General features: G+C 38.4%; 1 protein-coding gene across 1 annotated transcript; it reads left to right on the top strand.

Annotated features, from left to right (window-relative positions):
* The first annotated feature begins 881 nt into the window (after nt 1-881).
* LOC107584543 (RNA polymerase II elongation factor ELL2) lies at nt 882-15428 on the top strand. The gene is made up of 12 exons (XM_016271194.1): nt 882-1086; nt 4549-4596; nt 5698-5819; nt 5908-6071; nt 8031-8290; nt 10619-10743; nt 10882-10945; nt 11737-12400; nt 12713-12776; nt 13461-13632; nt 13761-13805; nt 13905-15428. The coding sequence occupies exons 1-12, from the start codon at nt 958-960 to the stop codon at nt 14019-14021; spliced, it is 1974 nt and encodes a 657-aa protein (XP_016126680.1). The 5' UTR covers nt 882-957; the 3' UTR covers nt 14022-15428.
* Nucleotides 15429-18393: the final 2965 nt, after the last annotated feature.

Below are 18393 nucleotides of genomic sequence, written 5' to 3'. Positions count from 1 at the left end.
ATGCGCAAAACTCCGCATTTGAACAGTCAATAGCAAATACTTAAACTAATAACAAAACAGTAGCTGATTCAGAAGCGCCAGATTGTCATAGCAAAGTCAGAATTACCTCCTCTCCTAGGTTTACGAAACTGTCGTCCATAAAATGCATTGTTGTTCTGTTGTAAGCAATCTTAAAGATTTCTAAATGCATCTACTTCCGGAAGGCCAAATAAAGAGATTTTGCTTTCGCCTAGAAACACACAGCGTCTCCCTGACATGGCTGCTTCAACACTAACTACGGTTCCTGAAACCACGCCTTCTTTCTTTGCGTGCACATTTGGGTGGAATTATGTTAATATTTCCACATAGTGAGGTAGATATGTGGGGGCGTGTTAGAACGAGCCGTTTTAGGGGGGCGTGGCAGAGTCTTAACTTTGATAAAGTATATCTCTTTGGTTTTGAGACTTTAGTCTTTGCAACTTCAGGGATCTTATCTATGCACAATCAGCTTGTAACACTCCAAAGAGAAATAAAAACTTGAAATCGCATCATATGACCCCTTTAAACATTTTCCATTTGTCCACTAATTTATTTTATTTATTTGCCTGCTTTAATCACATGTTTAATTATTTCTATATGTATTTAAACAATAATTTGTGTATTTATACAGACATTTATTTATTTGCGTATTTATTTATTTTTTTGTGTATTTATTTATTTATTGTTTTTGCAGGTTTCGTCCTCCATAGTGGAGCAGGTGAAGAGGCATGGGCCTACATAAAATAATTAGGTAAAATAATCAGGAAACCCCTTTATCTTAAAGTGTTACAGAGTAAAAAGACTCAACTAGTCTCTTAACTTTCTAACAGTATAGAGCGGAAAGGGACTTACGTTTGCTAAGGTCCCTCCCTCAGTCCGCATTAGAGCGAGAGTTTGCTCGTATGTCAGAGGGACTATGGTGGAGGGCTGGTGAAGACGATGGCAGCTCTTTGCGAAGATGGCACATATGGACTCAACTGTGGCCGCAAGAGCGACAGAATATCAGTTTTACATGTTAAACTGACAGAATCCACCTTTAAAACGCTAGAAAACTACCAAAACTGTAAGGTGAGTGTTGGAAAATGTACAGTTTCATGGAGAGAAAGGGAGAGCGAGAGCTTGCTCGCCCAAAAAGAGGCATTAGATGTATCAAAAATTATGTTTTATTCCTTTCTAAGCAATGCAACATCTTAAAAAAAAAAAGTTAATAAACGTTTTCAGTTGGCTGTTGTCCGTGTAGATTGATTGCAAATGGTTTTTAAAGAAAAAAAGACTTCTAGGGAGTAAACATTATGCGAACACACCGTTAACATGCTAAAAACTCTTTGCATTTAATTACAACTCTTAAAAACCACATTTCTTAAATGTTAATACATTTATGAAGTCTCAGCGATTGTAAGAGCTTGTATTAACAGGGTAAAGTTGAAATCGTTGTGTTAGCTCTGTTTCATTGTGTTTTATCCTCGAAAGATGAGCTACAATGCTAACAGTTCTAGAAAACTTTCTCTTCAAACTAATAACGTCGATTAGATTGTCTGTCATTTCGACGTCTTGATCGTTTTAGTTAGTTTACAGTCTCTTTAAAGTAAATGTTTAGTGTTACATGCGGGAAAGCCTTTGGAATTGACGAAAATTAAAGTTTGGTGAGCTAAGTTAGCTGATAGCATGGCTAATGTTACTAGCTGGCAGTCCTCCAACAATGATTAAGTTCATAAATGTGGCGACGTTTTTGTAATTTGTTTTACTTTCATGACTTTTAGTTCAAATAAACATGGATTAGAATCACAATAAGACCAAATCAGATATATGGTTGTCTAACTAACGTCTAAATATGGTTGCTTCGCTAGCTAGTTAGTTATGAAGTCCCATAAACACACCTGAGTTTAATGTGTTTTATTAAAACAAATCGTGTCGTTTTATGTTATAATCTTCGTTTATCATGCACTATCTTAAAAGGTTATCTTAACTCTGGTTCAGAAAGGAATATTGTTTTATGTGTGGCATGGTGACTAGCCTAAGTGGGGAAACCCTTTACTTTTGCTTATACAGTTTTAATAGTGCACAAATCATCTTCCTTCCATGTAATTTTGATCAATTTTCTGAACTAGGTCTGACCACAAGGTTTGCGTATGATTATTTCCATTTGGGTCATTCAAGTGAGTAGTAACATAACGTGTGAGTTAGATTTGTAAAAGTGTAATGAATATATGATTGTCAATATGGAAATTGATAAAGAAGAAAAAAAAACTTCTGGGTATTTCTATTATTTCGAAAGGCTGAAGGAGTTTCCATTGGCTTACTAGGAGAAATCAGGCAGCTTCAATGAAGAGCTGCATTGTCTGGATTTTTTTTTAAAGCTCTACACTGCTCACAAAGTGCTTACAAGGCAGTGTTTGACTTAAAGCTACAGCTGGCTCGTTGTAAAAAAAGAGAAAAAAATTGCACTGGGTTCATAGAGATGGTTCATTCGGTCCCGAAAGGCCAAATCCTGGTAAACATTTAGGCCCGAGATTTGCTTTGGGTTGTGGATGATTGGACATTCACCCCATGCATCTAATCCGGGTCACCTATACAGATGAAGTCAACCCATTTTGTTTAGAATTTCTCTTAAAAGAGTTAAGTTGAACCTTGAAGCCTGTTTGAGACTAAAATTAGCTTAGTAATCCATCAAGTTCCTGGCTGCTTTAGACTGGCACTGTTTGTCTTTGCTGATTAGGGCTTGCAGTTTGGTTGACACTCAAAATGTTACAACACACCATCGGGGAGAGCTCACGAACAAATCACATGCCGTTCCATTGAAATTATCTAGCACGATTATAGTATTTATTATTTTTTACATTTTAATTTTTTCTTTTTATATGTTCAGTTTTTGTTTTTAACTTTAGTTTAAGTATTAGTAGTTTTATGTGCTTTTGAAATTTTTTTGTATTGGTTTGTTTTCGTTAAATGTCTATTTTTTTTGTCATTTTACTAACCAAGTAGTTTTTTTTTAATCTAATATATACATTTCTTATTGCAGCTTTATTTCAAAAAACAATTTTTAGTAGTTTTAGTTTTTCATTCAAAGCACATCCCGTTCAGTTGATGTTATCTAGCATGGAAGTATTCGAAAAATCTTACAACAAAATATTAAAGGGCTGCAGAAGGTTACATTTCAATCGTGTTGTGTATTAAGTGTCATGTTGGTGTAAAGAATGTAGTGATCATATCCTGCAGGGCTTAGCGTCCTCCTATAGTAATCGGATAGTAATACCTGTCTTACCTTTGGCAAAATAGACAGAATGCTTAATGTTCTTGAAGTATCTCCAGCTAGCTTGATTGACTGATAGAAATTTGGGTATTATTATTATAGCACATGTTGTCATGTTCCAGATCTGTTTGTCTTCTAGCTACCATTCTCAGCTGAGCTCGTGGTTAATCATTATTCATCTTTCGGCAATGGGACAAGACAATCGGGGCAAAGACAGGGAATGTTGTGAACCTCAGCAATGATCCTGGAGCCGTGCCTTATCTTTCGCATGGCTCTAAATGTTGACAATAGATCTTTAATTGCTGAAGTGTGTCTGTAGATTCATTTTTTTTAATGTTTGATTCACTAAGGAAGCTGTTTAACTGAGTTGTCTGTTTGTCACATGTAATTATTTGTGGTTAAGGCTGGTTTTTATGTTGGACAAAGTTGTTTAAATGTAAAATTACAATGAATTGCATTGCCTAACAACATGCAGATTTATTAACTTATGTAATGCCTGGTTACTATCCTAACTATGCATGATTATATGTAAAGTTGCATTTTATTATTTGCATTTAGCATTGTGTTCGTGACCCTGTCAATACAGATGTCCAAACCGTTTTTGAGTGTTGAGAACCACTGGTTTAGGCTTCCAAATCATCAGAGTGCTTAATCGTAGTTCTTCGTACTCCTGTGTAATGTGATCTGATCTAGTCTGTGTGCAAGTGTGCTTGGGGGTGGGGGCTTGTGAAACTTATCTGGTTAAACAAGCCTTTGCAGATGGAGGAGGCTTTGGGCAGTATTTGAATTTAAACAAAGGTGTATGGTTGCAGGGATGTGAAGGGTTTGGACAATGTGTGATGAATTCAGGTAAATTGGGACATTTTGCCATTGAGATTACTGGGAAAAAATGTCACAGTTTTCCTGAATTCACCTCTATTTTTTTATGTACTGTATAAAATCACGACTGACCATGTTTTCTGTTCCAATGGATATGGAAGGTCAAGTTGAGTGTATTGCATTGTGGGATATTTCTTAGAGTGTGGTCTGGTTGTAAACTGCACATTTTAGGCCCTGCTTGTATTCCATGCATGCAGAAAATCCACATACTGTAACTTTTCACAGTATTCATGCAACATGCTGGAGATATAGTACTCCTAGTATGCTATTCTTGTATTATAGTTGCACTAATCTTGTTTTTCTTAATTATATTAGCAGATGCCCATTTGGTTGCTTATATTTGATGTTTGGATGGATACATTAGTTGTTTGTTAACATTTGAATATTCTCATCTTTTTCAGAATGCACGGTCCTCACAGGCGACGATACGTTTTCAGGGTCTTCAAGGGGTAAGTTGACTTCAGATTGCGTTAATATGATTTTTACAGAATCTGAATGAGTATCATCGCTGGCTGAGGGGTGGGAGTTACTCATCAAAGCACTCTATAATTGTGAACCTGGTGTCTTAATAGAGCCCTCAGCCCTCTGTGGTTTTATTGGGCGGCGTCTGACTTTTCCACTGTGAAAGTGCCTGTTTAAACTCTGACCCTGTGCAACATGCTGTAGTTTACTTCAGATGCAGTGTGACTATAAATACTGGGTCGGCGAGTAGGGTTCTGGTTTTATGCTCATGAATGCTCTCTCTAAAGACATGGTGTGCTTAACTACTGTCTATGCTGCAGTCGACATGTTATTACAAAGCTCTGACTGAGCTGACACCATGAGTCTGTTTCAAAACCTAGGCAGCCATCTTCCTTCATCCATCAACAGTGATGGATCATCATAGGTGAATCATTTGAAATGCTCTACATGGGCGGCAGTTCCCTTAAATGTCAGTCAAGCGCATCACAAATATTACTCTTCATGAGAACTGCACAAAAGACTTGACCAATGCTAACGGTTGATTCCAGTAGAGCTTTGCATTAGCATCTTGCTAAACTAGTAACCCTAAACTCACAAAATGCATATATGAAATTACTGGGTGATTAGCAGTGTTATTTTAGTATTATTTATGTTCTATAGTAGTATAGTAATGTTTTTTTTTATATTTTTCAGTAAATTTATATTGCAGGTTTTTATTTTGTGACATGCTTTTATCATTTTATTAGTTTTTATTTAGTTAAATATTATATATTTAGCTTTTTTTTTCTTTTTTTTTTTTAAAGTTTTAGTAATTTTAGTTTCTCAACTTTATTAGTACCTCAGTTAGTTGCCAACGCAACATTTCTATTTTTCATTTATTTTTATATTTAGATTTTATTTCAGCTTTTTATTTCAAATTGATCAAACAAAGCATATTTCTTTAAAATGTGAAGTGTGAAACCAACAAAAGACACCTTTTTACTGTCTAGGTAGCTCACTTTGATTAGCTAAGCTGATATAATTTTTTTCATGGTTACCTCTATTAGCACTTAAAATAATTACATTTTGTTTTATCTCTGCCCTATCAGCGCATTAAAATCCCAACAACAGACACTTCCAATGGCTTTCAGAACTTCGACTTTTACCTGTCCAACTTTGGCAAAGACAATCCTCAAGGAAGCTTTGAGTGTATCCACCAGTACATATCTAGGTAAGGGCTGAGCAAGTTTCTTGTGCGTCAAAACTACTGCTCGTTTTGTTGTTGTTTCTCATTTTTTACTACTTTTTCTGCCTGTTAGCTCTGGGGTCCCCCATCTGTCCTCCCTGGGAACGATTCAAGACAAAATCACAGTATGTGCCACCAATGACTCCTACCAGGTGACCAAAGAGCGTGTGACCAAATCAGAGGACGATAAAAGCAAAAACAGCACCAAATTCATCAGACCTGGAGGACCGTTCAGAGGTTTGATATTAATGCACTGTATTTTATCTCTTATAACATGCACACAAACACATTCTGGTCAATGATAGTAGGAGAGTACCCAGTATTACATTAATCCAAAGTTAAAAATGACTATAGGTCAGCAGTTTCAAGTGTGAAATGCTCTCTATCCAGTTTAATTTAGCATTTTCAGCGTTTCCGTTTCATTTCTGGTTGGTGTTTCAAACTAAACGTTTCGGTTTCAAAGAATCTTTCTATGCAACTGATTATTATCTTCACAGGATGGGGGTTTCTTTTCAGTTTCTGTTTTCATTTCCCAATTTAGATCTGCGTGTAGTACAACGTTACATGAATTTGCTCATTTCTAGATTGAAATAGACTAATAAAGGTGTCATTTGTGATCTCACATCATGCCAATCTCCTCATATTTTTCACGTTGACCTGTAACGCTCGGCCAGTTCAGTTGTAACTGTCACATGACCGTGTGCATTAAACCAGTTGGGAGCTTTACGGAGAGTGATGTATGGATTAGGGTCAAGAGAAAAAGCAAAATAAAAGTTCATCCTATTTATCTGATGTGGGTAAGTCGTGGCGCAAACCATGTCTCCGAGATTACCAACGTGCCCCACATAGAGATGTGTGGAAATGGAAAGTGACAGACTAAATCTTTCAGGCTATTGTCACCTGCTTAGGTTGTTTAATGAAATCAGCATTTTTTGCATTTTAAAAAACTGCAGGGGGGAGACAATGCTGCAACTCCAGAGACCTGTTTTATCTCATGTTTTAAAAATGGTATCACCATTTAGGAAAAAAGGAGAACCCTTGAGGGTTTTTAGAGTGGCTTTAACTAACACTCAAATACAGCTCATTATATTTCACCCCTGCCAGACAAAACCGTTCTCTCAGCACCTGTTCAGCTGTCACTCCCCTCTGGGAGCCCCCATTCTCAGGGGCCACAGCTGGCTTCCACCGCAAAACTGGAAAAGTCAGTTTCACCCCCATCCCTCGGCACTAAGCCGCAGGGGAGGAGTGATCGGATTTTGCACAGCAAACGGAAGTGCAAGAAAGAGGGTTTGTGGCGTAAGGCTTTGCAGCAGCTGGTTCTCAGGAAACCACAGTACACTCTTTTGCCTGTGTGTTTAATCTGAGAGACACAAGCAAGAGTTCGAAATGGTGCACATTTCCCATATAACCCAGAGATTAAGTGATCTTCCCTTCCTTGATTCCTCCCAGTCTGCCGTTCATGTGTGTTGGCCAAAGCTTATTATCCACTGACGTAAGGGTTTCACCTGACTGTCAGGAGGTGAGACAGCAAAAGTTTGCATCTGGATGTCGTCCAGTCATCGGCACATGTTTGGGCAAAACGAGGGAGAGTTCGTAAGAGAAAGACGTAGGAAGTAGGATGGCAAAAGAGTCGATACCCTTAATCTTTTAAATGGCTTTTGAGGAATTTCATAATAGAGGAAACTTTTCTGTGACACTTAAAACTCTGAAGTATGTACTTCAGTATTGTTTTGAGAATATTTAGGGTGTAGAGATGAAAAAGTATCGGCACTGTACATTGATTCTAAAATAAACACTACTCCATATGGTATCAATGTACTTAACATCTGACTGATGTGGCTATTTTCGAATACTCTAAAAATACTAAAGCAGCATGCTATTAAATTTAATTTGGCAAGATTAAATTTGCAACTTCAGTTTTGCATTCGTTGATTCTCTTCCGAGGTTTACAGTAGAGAGATGGTGCAAGCATGAGGTTTTGTAGGCAGCATTAGACACCAATAGAAATTGTCATCTGGATACTTGGTTTAGCATTATTCCTAATCTTGCATACAGTATAGAATGGGGTAGAATGTGAATTAAGCCCTTGAGTACATGGTCCACCACGTATTATATACCAAATTAAAGCACATCTTAATGATACATCTTTCACTGTTGTGACCGCTCTGTCTCCCTGTGAATGTCGTTTTGACGTAGACAAAAAAGTCCAGCACCGAAAACCGGCCCCCTCAGCCCCCGACCCAGTTCCAGAGAGGAAGCAGACCACCCCCCTCAACCCAGCCAACACCATCCGCAAGTGCCTTACCAACAACCCCGTATCGCAACGGCCATACCGGGACCGCGTCATTCACCTTTTGGCCCTGCGCTCTTACAAGAAACTAGAGCTGCTCGGCAGACTGCAAAGAGATGGCCTCAGCCAGAAAGACCGCAACTCTTTGGGCTCTACACTACATCAGGTAAGAGTGAAGTTGTGGAGTGGAATCAGTTCACTTCTCAGAATTAAAGCAACCATTAAGTTCAATCCACAGCAGGTGTAATGTTATGTAATAAAACACAAGTTTTAACAGAAGACTTCCTTTTTAAGTGCCCCACTGTAACCTCAATTTTTAGTAAAATGCAATCAAGAGCATCTAACTTGTATTTAACCTGAATTATTAGTTTAATGTTTAAAGAACAAGATGGAAAAACTCGAAAGGCATTAATGACACTCAACTTGCTGTGCAAGTTCTCTCAATGCAACTTGAGGACTGTCATAATCATACATATTAGTTCACAATAGGTCACAGAGAACCATAGATAGCATCAAATAACAGCTGTAATCTAGCTACAGGCTCACAACACTTTCACAGGAGCACTGTGTCACGTAATGCAAGTCACCATTTTACAGCCCGAACACAAAGACATGAATTCACCTCAGGTGATTGTATGGCACGCGGCAAATTAGACAACCATAAATTAAACCTAAGGTCCCATATTGTCAAAACTGAAATTTCCTGGCTTTTTTCATGATAACTGAGGTCTAGGTGCTATGTAACTGCCATATAAGTTTCAAAACAGTCAGTCCACAGTAAAATGCACACAGCCTGCTAACGTAGCTGTGATTTTTCACAAACCGTTGTGACTTCCGTAAAAAGTTGATGTCAGAACTACACGGTCACCACCTTCAGTCACCACCCCGAGCAACGCCCACTGTCCCACTCTCCTTTTGCCAAACCTCCAGACAACATCACGTCCATGCTATTGCTGAGCAACGACACGGAAACATGTCGAAAAGGTTAACTTTAACCACGAAACCAGATCGGCCGACCTGTAACGTTACACTCTCACTCAAAGGATGGACGATCTGACAGGATTGTTACTATGAAGGGGATCACATCTAACGTGTATAGTAAAGACAAACTCACCATGTCTATCTAGTCATGATGAAGATGTATATACATTTCAATTTCAGCAGGCAACTATTTTTACAGCTACATTATTGTTCCAGCCACAATTAATCAATTATGATCAAATGATTATTTATAAATTGTCAGTTTGTTTTATACACATGCATACAGACATTATTTCATACACGACATAATCGTGAGATGCAAGAAACGTAGACATATGGCAAGAAATCTGTAGACGCGCCCATAACAACGAAATACAATACTTTATTTAACCTTTTCTGATAAGAAGTGTGCACTGCAAACGCGAGCCTTTTTGACGATAGTTTCTGTCCTGTCTGCTCGTTTTATCGCATTTAACCACAACTGTCATCGTTTTTTTGGTCTGGCAGTTTCCCCTTTGTTTTGCTGCCTCCAGCTAGCGCTGTGACGTCGGCTGACCCTAGTTACCTGTGGTTGGCCTGGCCATGCGTCACTCAGAAAACAACAGGCCAATCAGAAGAGAGGCTCATGAATATTAATTAGACATGCCAAAATCGACCTGCTCTCAGCGGAGCTCCTGAGAAAGGAGCTGTAAAAATATATTAAGATGGTTTTTAGTACTTATACTGCAAATATATATTCTTAAGGACATCAAAACCTAAAATAAAACTCCAAAAAGGTGTAAAATATGGGACCTTTAAAGCAATTATGCACATGCATGGACGCTCAAACAGCTCATGATGTAGAGATCAGCATACTTCATTCCAGTCAATCTAAGGTCATACTGTTGACAGTCGTCATATTTAAATGGCTTTTGTCATCAAAAGGGGTAGAAGTCACAATTTCGGTTCTGCCCGCTAGTTTCAAAGGAGAAATATGGTTGTTGTCCTTTTCTATGATGTTTAGAAGGAATTAATTCAGGCTTTGAAAAAGGAAGTATGAAATAAGCTTCTCTCCTTCTTTGGAAATGCAGGAAGGACTGAAAATCTGAAATGGTCTCCTCGCTGGGTTGTAACATAAGAAGTAACACTATATCCCTTTGCTTAACTGTCCATTTGCTTTACTATTTATAGTGTTTGTGTATCTGCCACTCTTAAGTGTGCCGACTTAAACAAGTATTCAAAGTGTACAGTCAACATCTTGTGTATACTAATCATTAAATTTAACATGAAATGGAAAATGTTACTACATTCAAAAACGTGTTAAGTACTTGTTCAATGTTTGTTCAAATTTCAAGCATATTAAATTAAATTAATTACATTTAAAACCCATTTTAAGAGCCATTATTGTTTTTTTTTTTTTTTTTTTTTACCCATTTAAAAATATTAAAAGAGCTCCTTTTAAATAAATCTTTGTATGTCCCGTATTTTATCACAGAAGGGAAACCAATCAATGTAATATTTTCCATTCCTTTAGGTGGCCAGTCTAAACCCAAAGGATAACTCTTATTCGTTGAAGGACTTTATTTTCCGTGAGGTCCAGAAGGACTGGCCGGGCTACACGGAGGATGAGCGGGTTCAGGTTGACAGGATCCTGGCACGGTAATACTCATCGGTCACATGCAATTAAAAGAAGAATGACTTTTTAATTGAACATGAATCATTTTTTAGAGCCAGTACAAGAGATCCCAAGAGTATCTGGCAAAGCTTAAATTAGTTCATTTTTATTTCCTCCAACAGTAAATTGGGTTTGAATTCAGAGTCTGTATCTTCCAGCAGTCCAACCAAAGAGCCAACGTCCATATATTAATTATGAATATATTTTAAAATTATATTTATATCATTATATGTATATATTAGGGGTGTATCAGTACACAGAAATCACGGTTCTGTCTCGTACCTCGGTTTTGGGATCATGGTTCGATGCGAGTTCGGTACAACAGGAAATGTTTTTTTTATTTGAATTAGATTTGTATAATTTCAAAATTTAAAGCAAAAACTTTAGATTTGTGAAATTATGCTACTTTAGACACCTGCACAAAACAAAAACGGCAGACAAACTGAATGAAAATGCAAATTTATTCCCTGACAGCAGGTGGCACTTAATGGAACAGCAATACAGCGTTTCCTTGGTTATCGCTGTTAACAAAGCAGCTGCGCTTATAAACGCTAATATACATTATATGGAGGTAAGAGGAAAAGAAAATGGAATCGAAACATCAGTTAAACCATTGAGTCACAAAATGATTCACTGTTTCAAAGCGCTCTAATCGGATTGCGTATCGCAAAGCATTTGATTCGTTACTTTAAAGCGTGTATCGCAGATCATTTGAGTAAGATCGGGACCTCGAAGTGAGATCGTGGGATGTTTTTGATCTCCACCGGGGCACGGATGCCCCCCGGCAAATCGTTGTCTGTGTGTGTATATACAAATTTATGTGTATGTGTGAAAGTAAAGGATCATATAAAATTATATTATTCTTTCGATTAATATACATTTTAATTTAAAATATAATTATGAACCATGTACAAAAATTGTCACTCTTTGCACATCCATGAATTTGCAGACCCAAGAATAATGTGTTTCTTGCTATTCAGAAATGCCAACCTGAGACTGACTTCATTGACCCTCTGATGTCAAGGAAGCCCCGAATCTCCCATCTCAGTAACCGAGGACCCCCCTCCTCTTCAGGTCGTCATTCTTCAGTGACTGAAGACAAAAAACCCGCACCCACGGCCGCCTGCCCAGGACCCTCTTTTCACCCTACCCCTGTCACAGGCTCCAGTTCAAACTCCCCCAGTACACCGGAGGGTGGGGGGTCTCAGGACCTGCCCCTGGACCAGAGCTCTATATGCGGGAACTCCTCAGAGAGCTACGCCCCCCGCAGCCATACACCCAGCCCACCCAGCCAGCCAATTTCCACGACGTCCCCCTCATCCTTCTCCACCTGTACTGTCTCTACAACCACCATTACCTCCACCACTACCACCAGCAGCGGCCACCATGTTTCTTCTGCCGCATCTTCTACAGCCAGCCATGATGGCAATGGCAGCAAAAAGCCCAAAAAGTCCAAGAAGCACAAAGATAAAGAGAGGAAGCAAGAAGGAGAGCGAGAGATGGATAAGGACCGAAAGAGGGATAGAGAACATCACCGGGAGGATCACTGTGATAAGGAAGCACAGCCCAAGAAGAAACACCGGAATGAGGCAGAACAAAGACACATTCTCGCCAACATCAGCCACGAATCGGACAGAGAAGGTTTGTTTTGCTGTGTATATGGCATTTGTGGTCCTCCATATGCATTTTGTGGTGTTAACATTATTAATTAATTAATTGATTATTATAAAAATACATTATTAGCTGCATGTCAGCAGTTGTGAATTAAAGATGTGTTAAGCTTGTCAGGCCTGATGAATAGCTTGATTTATGTTCCATTTGCCTTTGGCCCTCAATTTAGTTCACAACATATTTATGTTAGTCTGTTGCTAAAGACACAAAGATCATGTCACATGTGCTTGTTAGAGGGCAGAATTCCATGTTGGTGCATTGACTGGTGTGTCTTTTTTACAGCTGGCAAAGACAAGCTTGTCAACAGCACTGAACTTCCAGTCCCAACAAAGCCTGATTACATAATGTGAGTGAACTTTGACTCCTTTATAGTGTCTTTCTGCATAAACCCTCTGCATCGCATACAATAATAATATAATAAAATATAATTATATATTTATAAATACATTTGTTTTATATATATATATATATATATATATATATATATATACAGTATCTGTGTCTTGGCAATCTTCTTATAGCCTACGCCATCTTTATGTAGAGCAACAATTATTTTTTTCAGATCCTCAGAGAGTTCTTTGCCATGAGGTGCCATGTTGAACTTCCAGTGACCAGTATGAGAGAGTGAGAGCGATAACACCAAATTTAACACACCTGCTCCCCATTCACACCTGAGACCTTGTAAAACTAATGAGTCACATGACACAGAGGAGAGAAAATGGCTAATTGGGCCCAATTTGGACATTTTCACTTAGGGGTGTACTCACTTTTGTGGCCAGCGGTTTAGACATTAATGGCTGTGTGTTGAGTTATTTTGAGGGGACCGCAAATTTACACTGTTATACAAGCTGTACACTCACTACTTTACATTGTAGCAAAGTGTCATTTCTTCAGTGTTGTCACATGAAAAGATATAATAAAATATTTACAAAAATGTGAGGGGTGTACTCACTTCTGTGAGATACTGTACATATAGAAATGAGCATAAGACCTATCTAGAATCTTATTGTCCTTTTATTGTATATTGTAGTAAGTACACAGCAGTGATATCTATGGATCAGAGGCAGCACTATAAGGATGACTTCAATGCAGAATATGATGAGTATCGTATCCTTCATGCCCGCGTTGAGAGTGTTACTCGTCGTTTTACAAAATTGGACACCCAGTGTAGACAACTGGCACCAGGAACTAAAGAGTACCAGGTAGGAGAACAAGATTTCTTTTTTGTTCTTATATTGCTCTTGTTTACTTTATATAAAGAATTGTATATGTTTATGTATATACATTTTAAATTCCAAGTAAAAAGTGTTTGTCTTTGCTTAATTAACAGGAAGTGCATGAACAGGTGCTGCAAGAATATAAAAAAATTAAACAAGTAAGTGTAACTGAGCATGTCTAACCCATCTGGGTCCTTTAGACCGCAAGTAAACCATAAAAATAGTATGTTAATTCACACATTATGTTTGCTTTACAGCACAGCCCAAAATATTATGAAGAAAAACTGCGCTGTGAGTACCTGCACAACAAACTGGCCCACATCAAACGGCTCATCGCTGACTTCGACCAGCGGAGAGCGCAGTCCTGGCTGTAGGGCACAGGACCAAGCAACCCCTTTTGGCCAATCAGAGCGCTCCCTAACCGGAGGACCATCTTGAGAAGAGTGTGGGGATCAAACAGTTCCTTTATTTATTCTATTTACAGATTCCCCACTCGCCTGTTTTCCCATATCTGTCCTTCATCACTCTATCTTCTTTTCTTCCTTAGTCATCCTTTCCCATACCTTTTTATTCTTTCATTTTCTTTCTTTTTGAAGGACTTTTCAAAAGAAAAAAAAAAAGACAAAGAAAAATTAAACATTTTTGAATGCAAAAAGAAAGTTTGCAATGCAAAACCGTGGGCCTTACAGCGCATATTCCTTGAAGCCTTTTGCACAGTGGTGATTGAGCCAGTACATGTGAAAAGTGGCCATAAAAGAGGGTTTTTCCAAGAGCCTTGAGACTTCCTTTCTCCCGATGGCCCTGTTTTTTTTTTGTTTTTCTTTGAACAGCATCAGTGTTCACACCCACAGTGCAAATGATGCCTTAAGGTATTAATACACACACCCATCTATGTGGCATCAGTGAGAATTACAAGCACCCAGGGCAGTGAGGAGAAATTACTATGACCTGATCGCAGGTCCAGCGCACATTCGTGGAAGGTGTGATCGATGTTTGTTTGTGAGAGCTAGAGAAAGTGACGCGTGAAAATTGTCAGTGTTTTTGTTAATTCTTGGGAAGGATTGTGAATCAGAAACTACAGGAAGAGAGAGGCTCTGGGAGGAGGGTTGGATATAAACTATAAAAGAGGGTGGGGGACGGAAAGCAAAAATCCCCAAAAAAAGCTGCTATATTTAGTTTTTTCTTTGGACAGCCAGAGCCTTTGGGATCAGTCTGGCTCGTGTTACATGTTCTTAATTTGGGCCTGCTCTAAGGAAATCATCGAATCATCTTGAAAGCAAAGGTGCTACTGATTTATGAGGAAATGCATTGAGCAGAGGCAGACCTGTATATCCATTTCAAATGTATTCATTAATTATTACAAGTCTCAGAGCAGAGCTATTTATGAAATATGAATAGAATTATATATTTTTTGTTTTTGTTTTGAATTAAAAGGAATTGCTGGAATTGAGCATTGAAAAAGAAACTGATCAAATATGCATACAAGTCTTTATTTCACAATATCATTAGTGATAAACTTCTTAAAGATTAAGGGAAACGTTATGTTTACAAAACCTGTGTGGTAGAAAGTTTTGCCAAAAAAAGTTATAAAAACGCAACAAAAATGCTTTCAATCCTATGTTTATGGTCTGGAATAAAATGCGTTTCTCTGAGTGACATGACACTTTGTCATCTAAAAGGAGATGGTGGTCGAACACTTACAGTGTCTTGATATATTTATTTTCTTTGATCATTGTTTAGGGAAAAGATCCAGAATGCAGCTTTGTGAATCAGCTTTGAAATTCATTGCTTTCAATTATGCAAATTCTAACTGGATCAAATAGCTCCATGGTGGATTCTGATTGGCTAGTTGATTCTTGAGGCTTGCTGCATTGTATTTGCACATTTTAAGATGTCTTTTTGAAATCTGAAAAATTCTCTCTCCTCTTATGTTCACAATTATTCCATTGTTAAAGCCTGGGAGGTGATTCCTTTGTTTTCCAGTGTTGTAAATTGAAATTGAAAAACCTGAGTGAACCATTCTCAAAATAACCATCGACGAATGTTTGTTTTCAATATTTGGGGTGGCAGATGGCATCTTACTTGCTTTTTTTTTTTTAGGGGCTTACATGTTATCAAACTCCCCAAGATGTTCTGTTGTGTGAGCTGCTGTTCATTTTAGTCGCCATTTATAGACTGGATGCAATGTCAGATGACAACCAAATACAAGTCGAGGTTATTTAACAGAGAATTTGAGCAGCACTTTACTTCAAAGATGCTTATTTCCTCAGCATTCAGATAGCCTCCACACTGAACCCTAAAGATTTTGGATGACACTAAGAAGTGTTGCTTTGAAAGGAGAATGTGCATCTAGACATCGAACTCTGTATCATTCTAATTTGGGTTGGGTGGGGAAGTATTTGGTGATGTGTGACCAACACCTGTTTTCTTTCCCTTTTGAAGAGACTGTGCCTCTGACACCACTAAAAAGAGATGTTAATGTTGAATAATAAGCCAAGAATCTCATAACACTGTCATCTCGTATTAAAGGTGGGATGGGGGTTGTTTCAGACTGTAAGAGAATTCCTGACCTGTCCACCTAAAAATGTATGAAATCAGTTCAATAAAATGTGAACTTGACTTAAGATCTTTTTGTGTGTTTTGAATGAGTCATTGAATCATTCACCCAAAAGAATCATTAACAACACCGAGTCATTCACGACCGAATCAAGTATGTTACTGAGTGTCTACAAATCTCCAGCAACTCTAGAAAAATACGCGTTTTGCTAACTGACTTTTATCAAGGAATAAAACATAAGAAAGCAGCCTATACGAATTCCGAGTGCCAGTAATGTCCTTAAAGGTATCATATGATGCGATTTCAATTTTTCCTTTCTCTTTGGAGTGTTACAAGCTCTTGGTGCAAAAAGAAGGTCCGTAAAGTTGCAAAGACTAAAGTCTCGAATCCAAAGAGATATTCTTTATAAAAGTTAAGAGTCAACCACGCCTACCTAAAACGGCTCATTTTAACACGCCCCCACATGTCTACGTCATGATGTGGGAAGATTTGCATAACGTCGCCCAAATGTTCACGCAAAGATAGAAGGCGTAACTTTTATTCTCGATGTAGTATTGTTGCCGCCGCCGCCATGTCGTGAAGGCACTGTGTGATTCGTTATGAAAGCGAAACTGCTTTGTTTGTCCTTCCAAAAGAAGACGATATCCGCTTCGTCATGCCTGGAGCTGATCCGTGCTGGTTGCTGAGGAAATTCATCAACTTCGCGCTATGGATCGCCGGATCGACTTTCACCGTGGACAAAGCGGAGTCCAGCCCGGGGTCGTCACATGTGGTTGCCGCAAGCCTGCCCGCCGCGCCGTTCTCAAGCCCACCGGCCGCCGCTGTATTTCGTTGTGAAAGCGAAACTATATTGTTTGGCCTTCCAAAAGAGGACACGACTAGAAATCAGTGATTAAGTTGTATTTACAACACTGTTCCAGAACAGTTCAACCCAAATATTCAGATGTGTAAAATATTAATTTTATGGAGGACTGTTTCCTGATCCTGGGAGAGTAGACTACAATGCTGGCTGTGCTGACTCACAGACTGTAAGTAGGTTTTTATATATTTATATTTATATTATAAATTATCTATATATATTATATATTTATATATAAATTTGCCACTGATGATTCAAACGCGAGCTTTGAGTAGTGCTTGTTTGTCATTTCTCCGATCACAAATGCAGACATGGTTTTATGTTTACGCATCGCGATGCAATGCAACGCGTAAAAAGACAGTATAAGTCATTATAATCCGTAATTATGTCCCCACTGGATGCAACAAATGCCTCGTTTATAATGGGTTTTAATGTTTTTGTCTCGTCGCTCCGACCGGGACACGGCATCACAGTATGGTAAGGGGCGTAACATTTCCGTCACACGCTTGAGGTATTCGGCCAATCACAATGCACTGGATAGCTGGCCAATCAGAGTACACCTCGCTTTTCAGATCGATGAGCTTTGTAAAAATCTAAGCATTTCAGAAAGGTGGTGCATAGAGGAGAAACAATAATGTACAGTATGTGGAAAATAATGTGTTTTAACCTTAAACCGCATAAACACATTTCATTACACCAAATAATGTTCTTTTTAGCAACGTCATATGACCCCTTTAATGTATTTTATTGTGCATGAGTATTTTTTTTTTGTTTAAATTTTTTTACACAAGTCTCGTTAAGTGCCGCTCCGGCCAGAGGTGTAAAGAGTACCTAAAAACCATACTTGAGTAAAAGTACAGATACCTTACAGTGAAAATTACTCCACCACACGTTACAAGTCATCAATTCCAAAACAACTTGAGTAAAAGTCTTAGACTATCTGATTTTAACAGTACTTAAGTATTTTACTTATACTAAATATAGGCTCAAAGATGCACTAGTCAAAGAGACATGCCAGTGATAAACTGTAATGTTGTGGAGAAGCTGGGGAAAACAGGCAGAGGCAAGGATCTATGTGCTGGTATTTCACAGAAAAACTAGAACAAACAATAAGGCAAAAACCAAAGGGAACAAAGAACAGAATGACTGGCAAACAGACAACCATTACATTCAACAACTCACAAGAAACTAAAGAAAAACTAGGGCTATATATACACACAGGGGGCTAACAAGCTTAACAAGATAAGACACACCTGGGGAGACTAATCAAGGGGAACCAATGAACACACGGACTACAAACTGACTACAAACACCACGGGAGACAGGAAGT

Source organism: Sinocyclocheilus grahami, unplaced genomic scaffold (genome assembly GCF_001515645.1).
Source record: "Sinocyclocheilus grahami isolate Dianchi unplaced genomic scaffold, SAMN03320097.WGS_v1.1 scaffold61.1, whole genome shotgun sequence".
Lineage (NCBI taxonomy): Eukaryota > Metazoa > Chordata > Actinopteri > Cypriniformes > Cyprinidae > Sinocyclocheilus > Sinocyclocheilus grahami.
Note: the sequence above shows the minus strand (reverse complement) of the source record. Positions and strands in the feature narration are given on the sequence as shown.

What these genes read in the sequence shown, in the direction of transcription:
- LOC107584543 (XM_016271194.1), top strand. Translation starts at nt 958, where the DNA reads ATGGCAGCTCTTTGCGAAGATGGCACATATGGACTCAACTGTGGCCGC. An exon ending in TGGGCTCTACACTACATCAG is followed by an intron (nt 8,291 to 10,618) that starts GTAAGAGTGAAG and finishes CCATTCCTTTAG; the next exon opens with GTGGCCAGTCTAAACCCAAA. An exon ending in CCAAAGAGCCAACGTCCATA is followed by an intron (nt 10,946 to 11,736) that starts TATTAATTATGA and finishes TTTCTTGCTATT; the next exon opens with CAGAAATGCCAACCTGAGAC.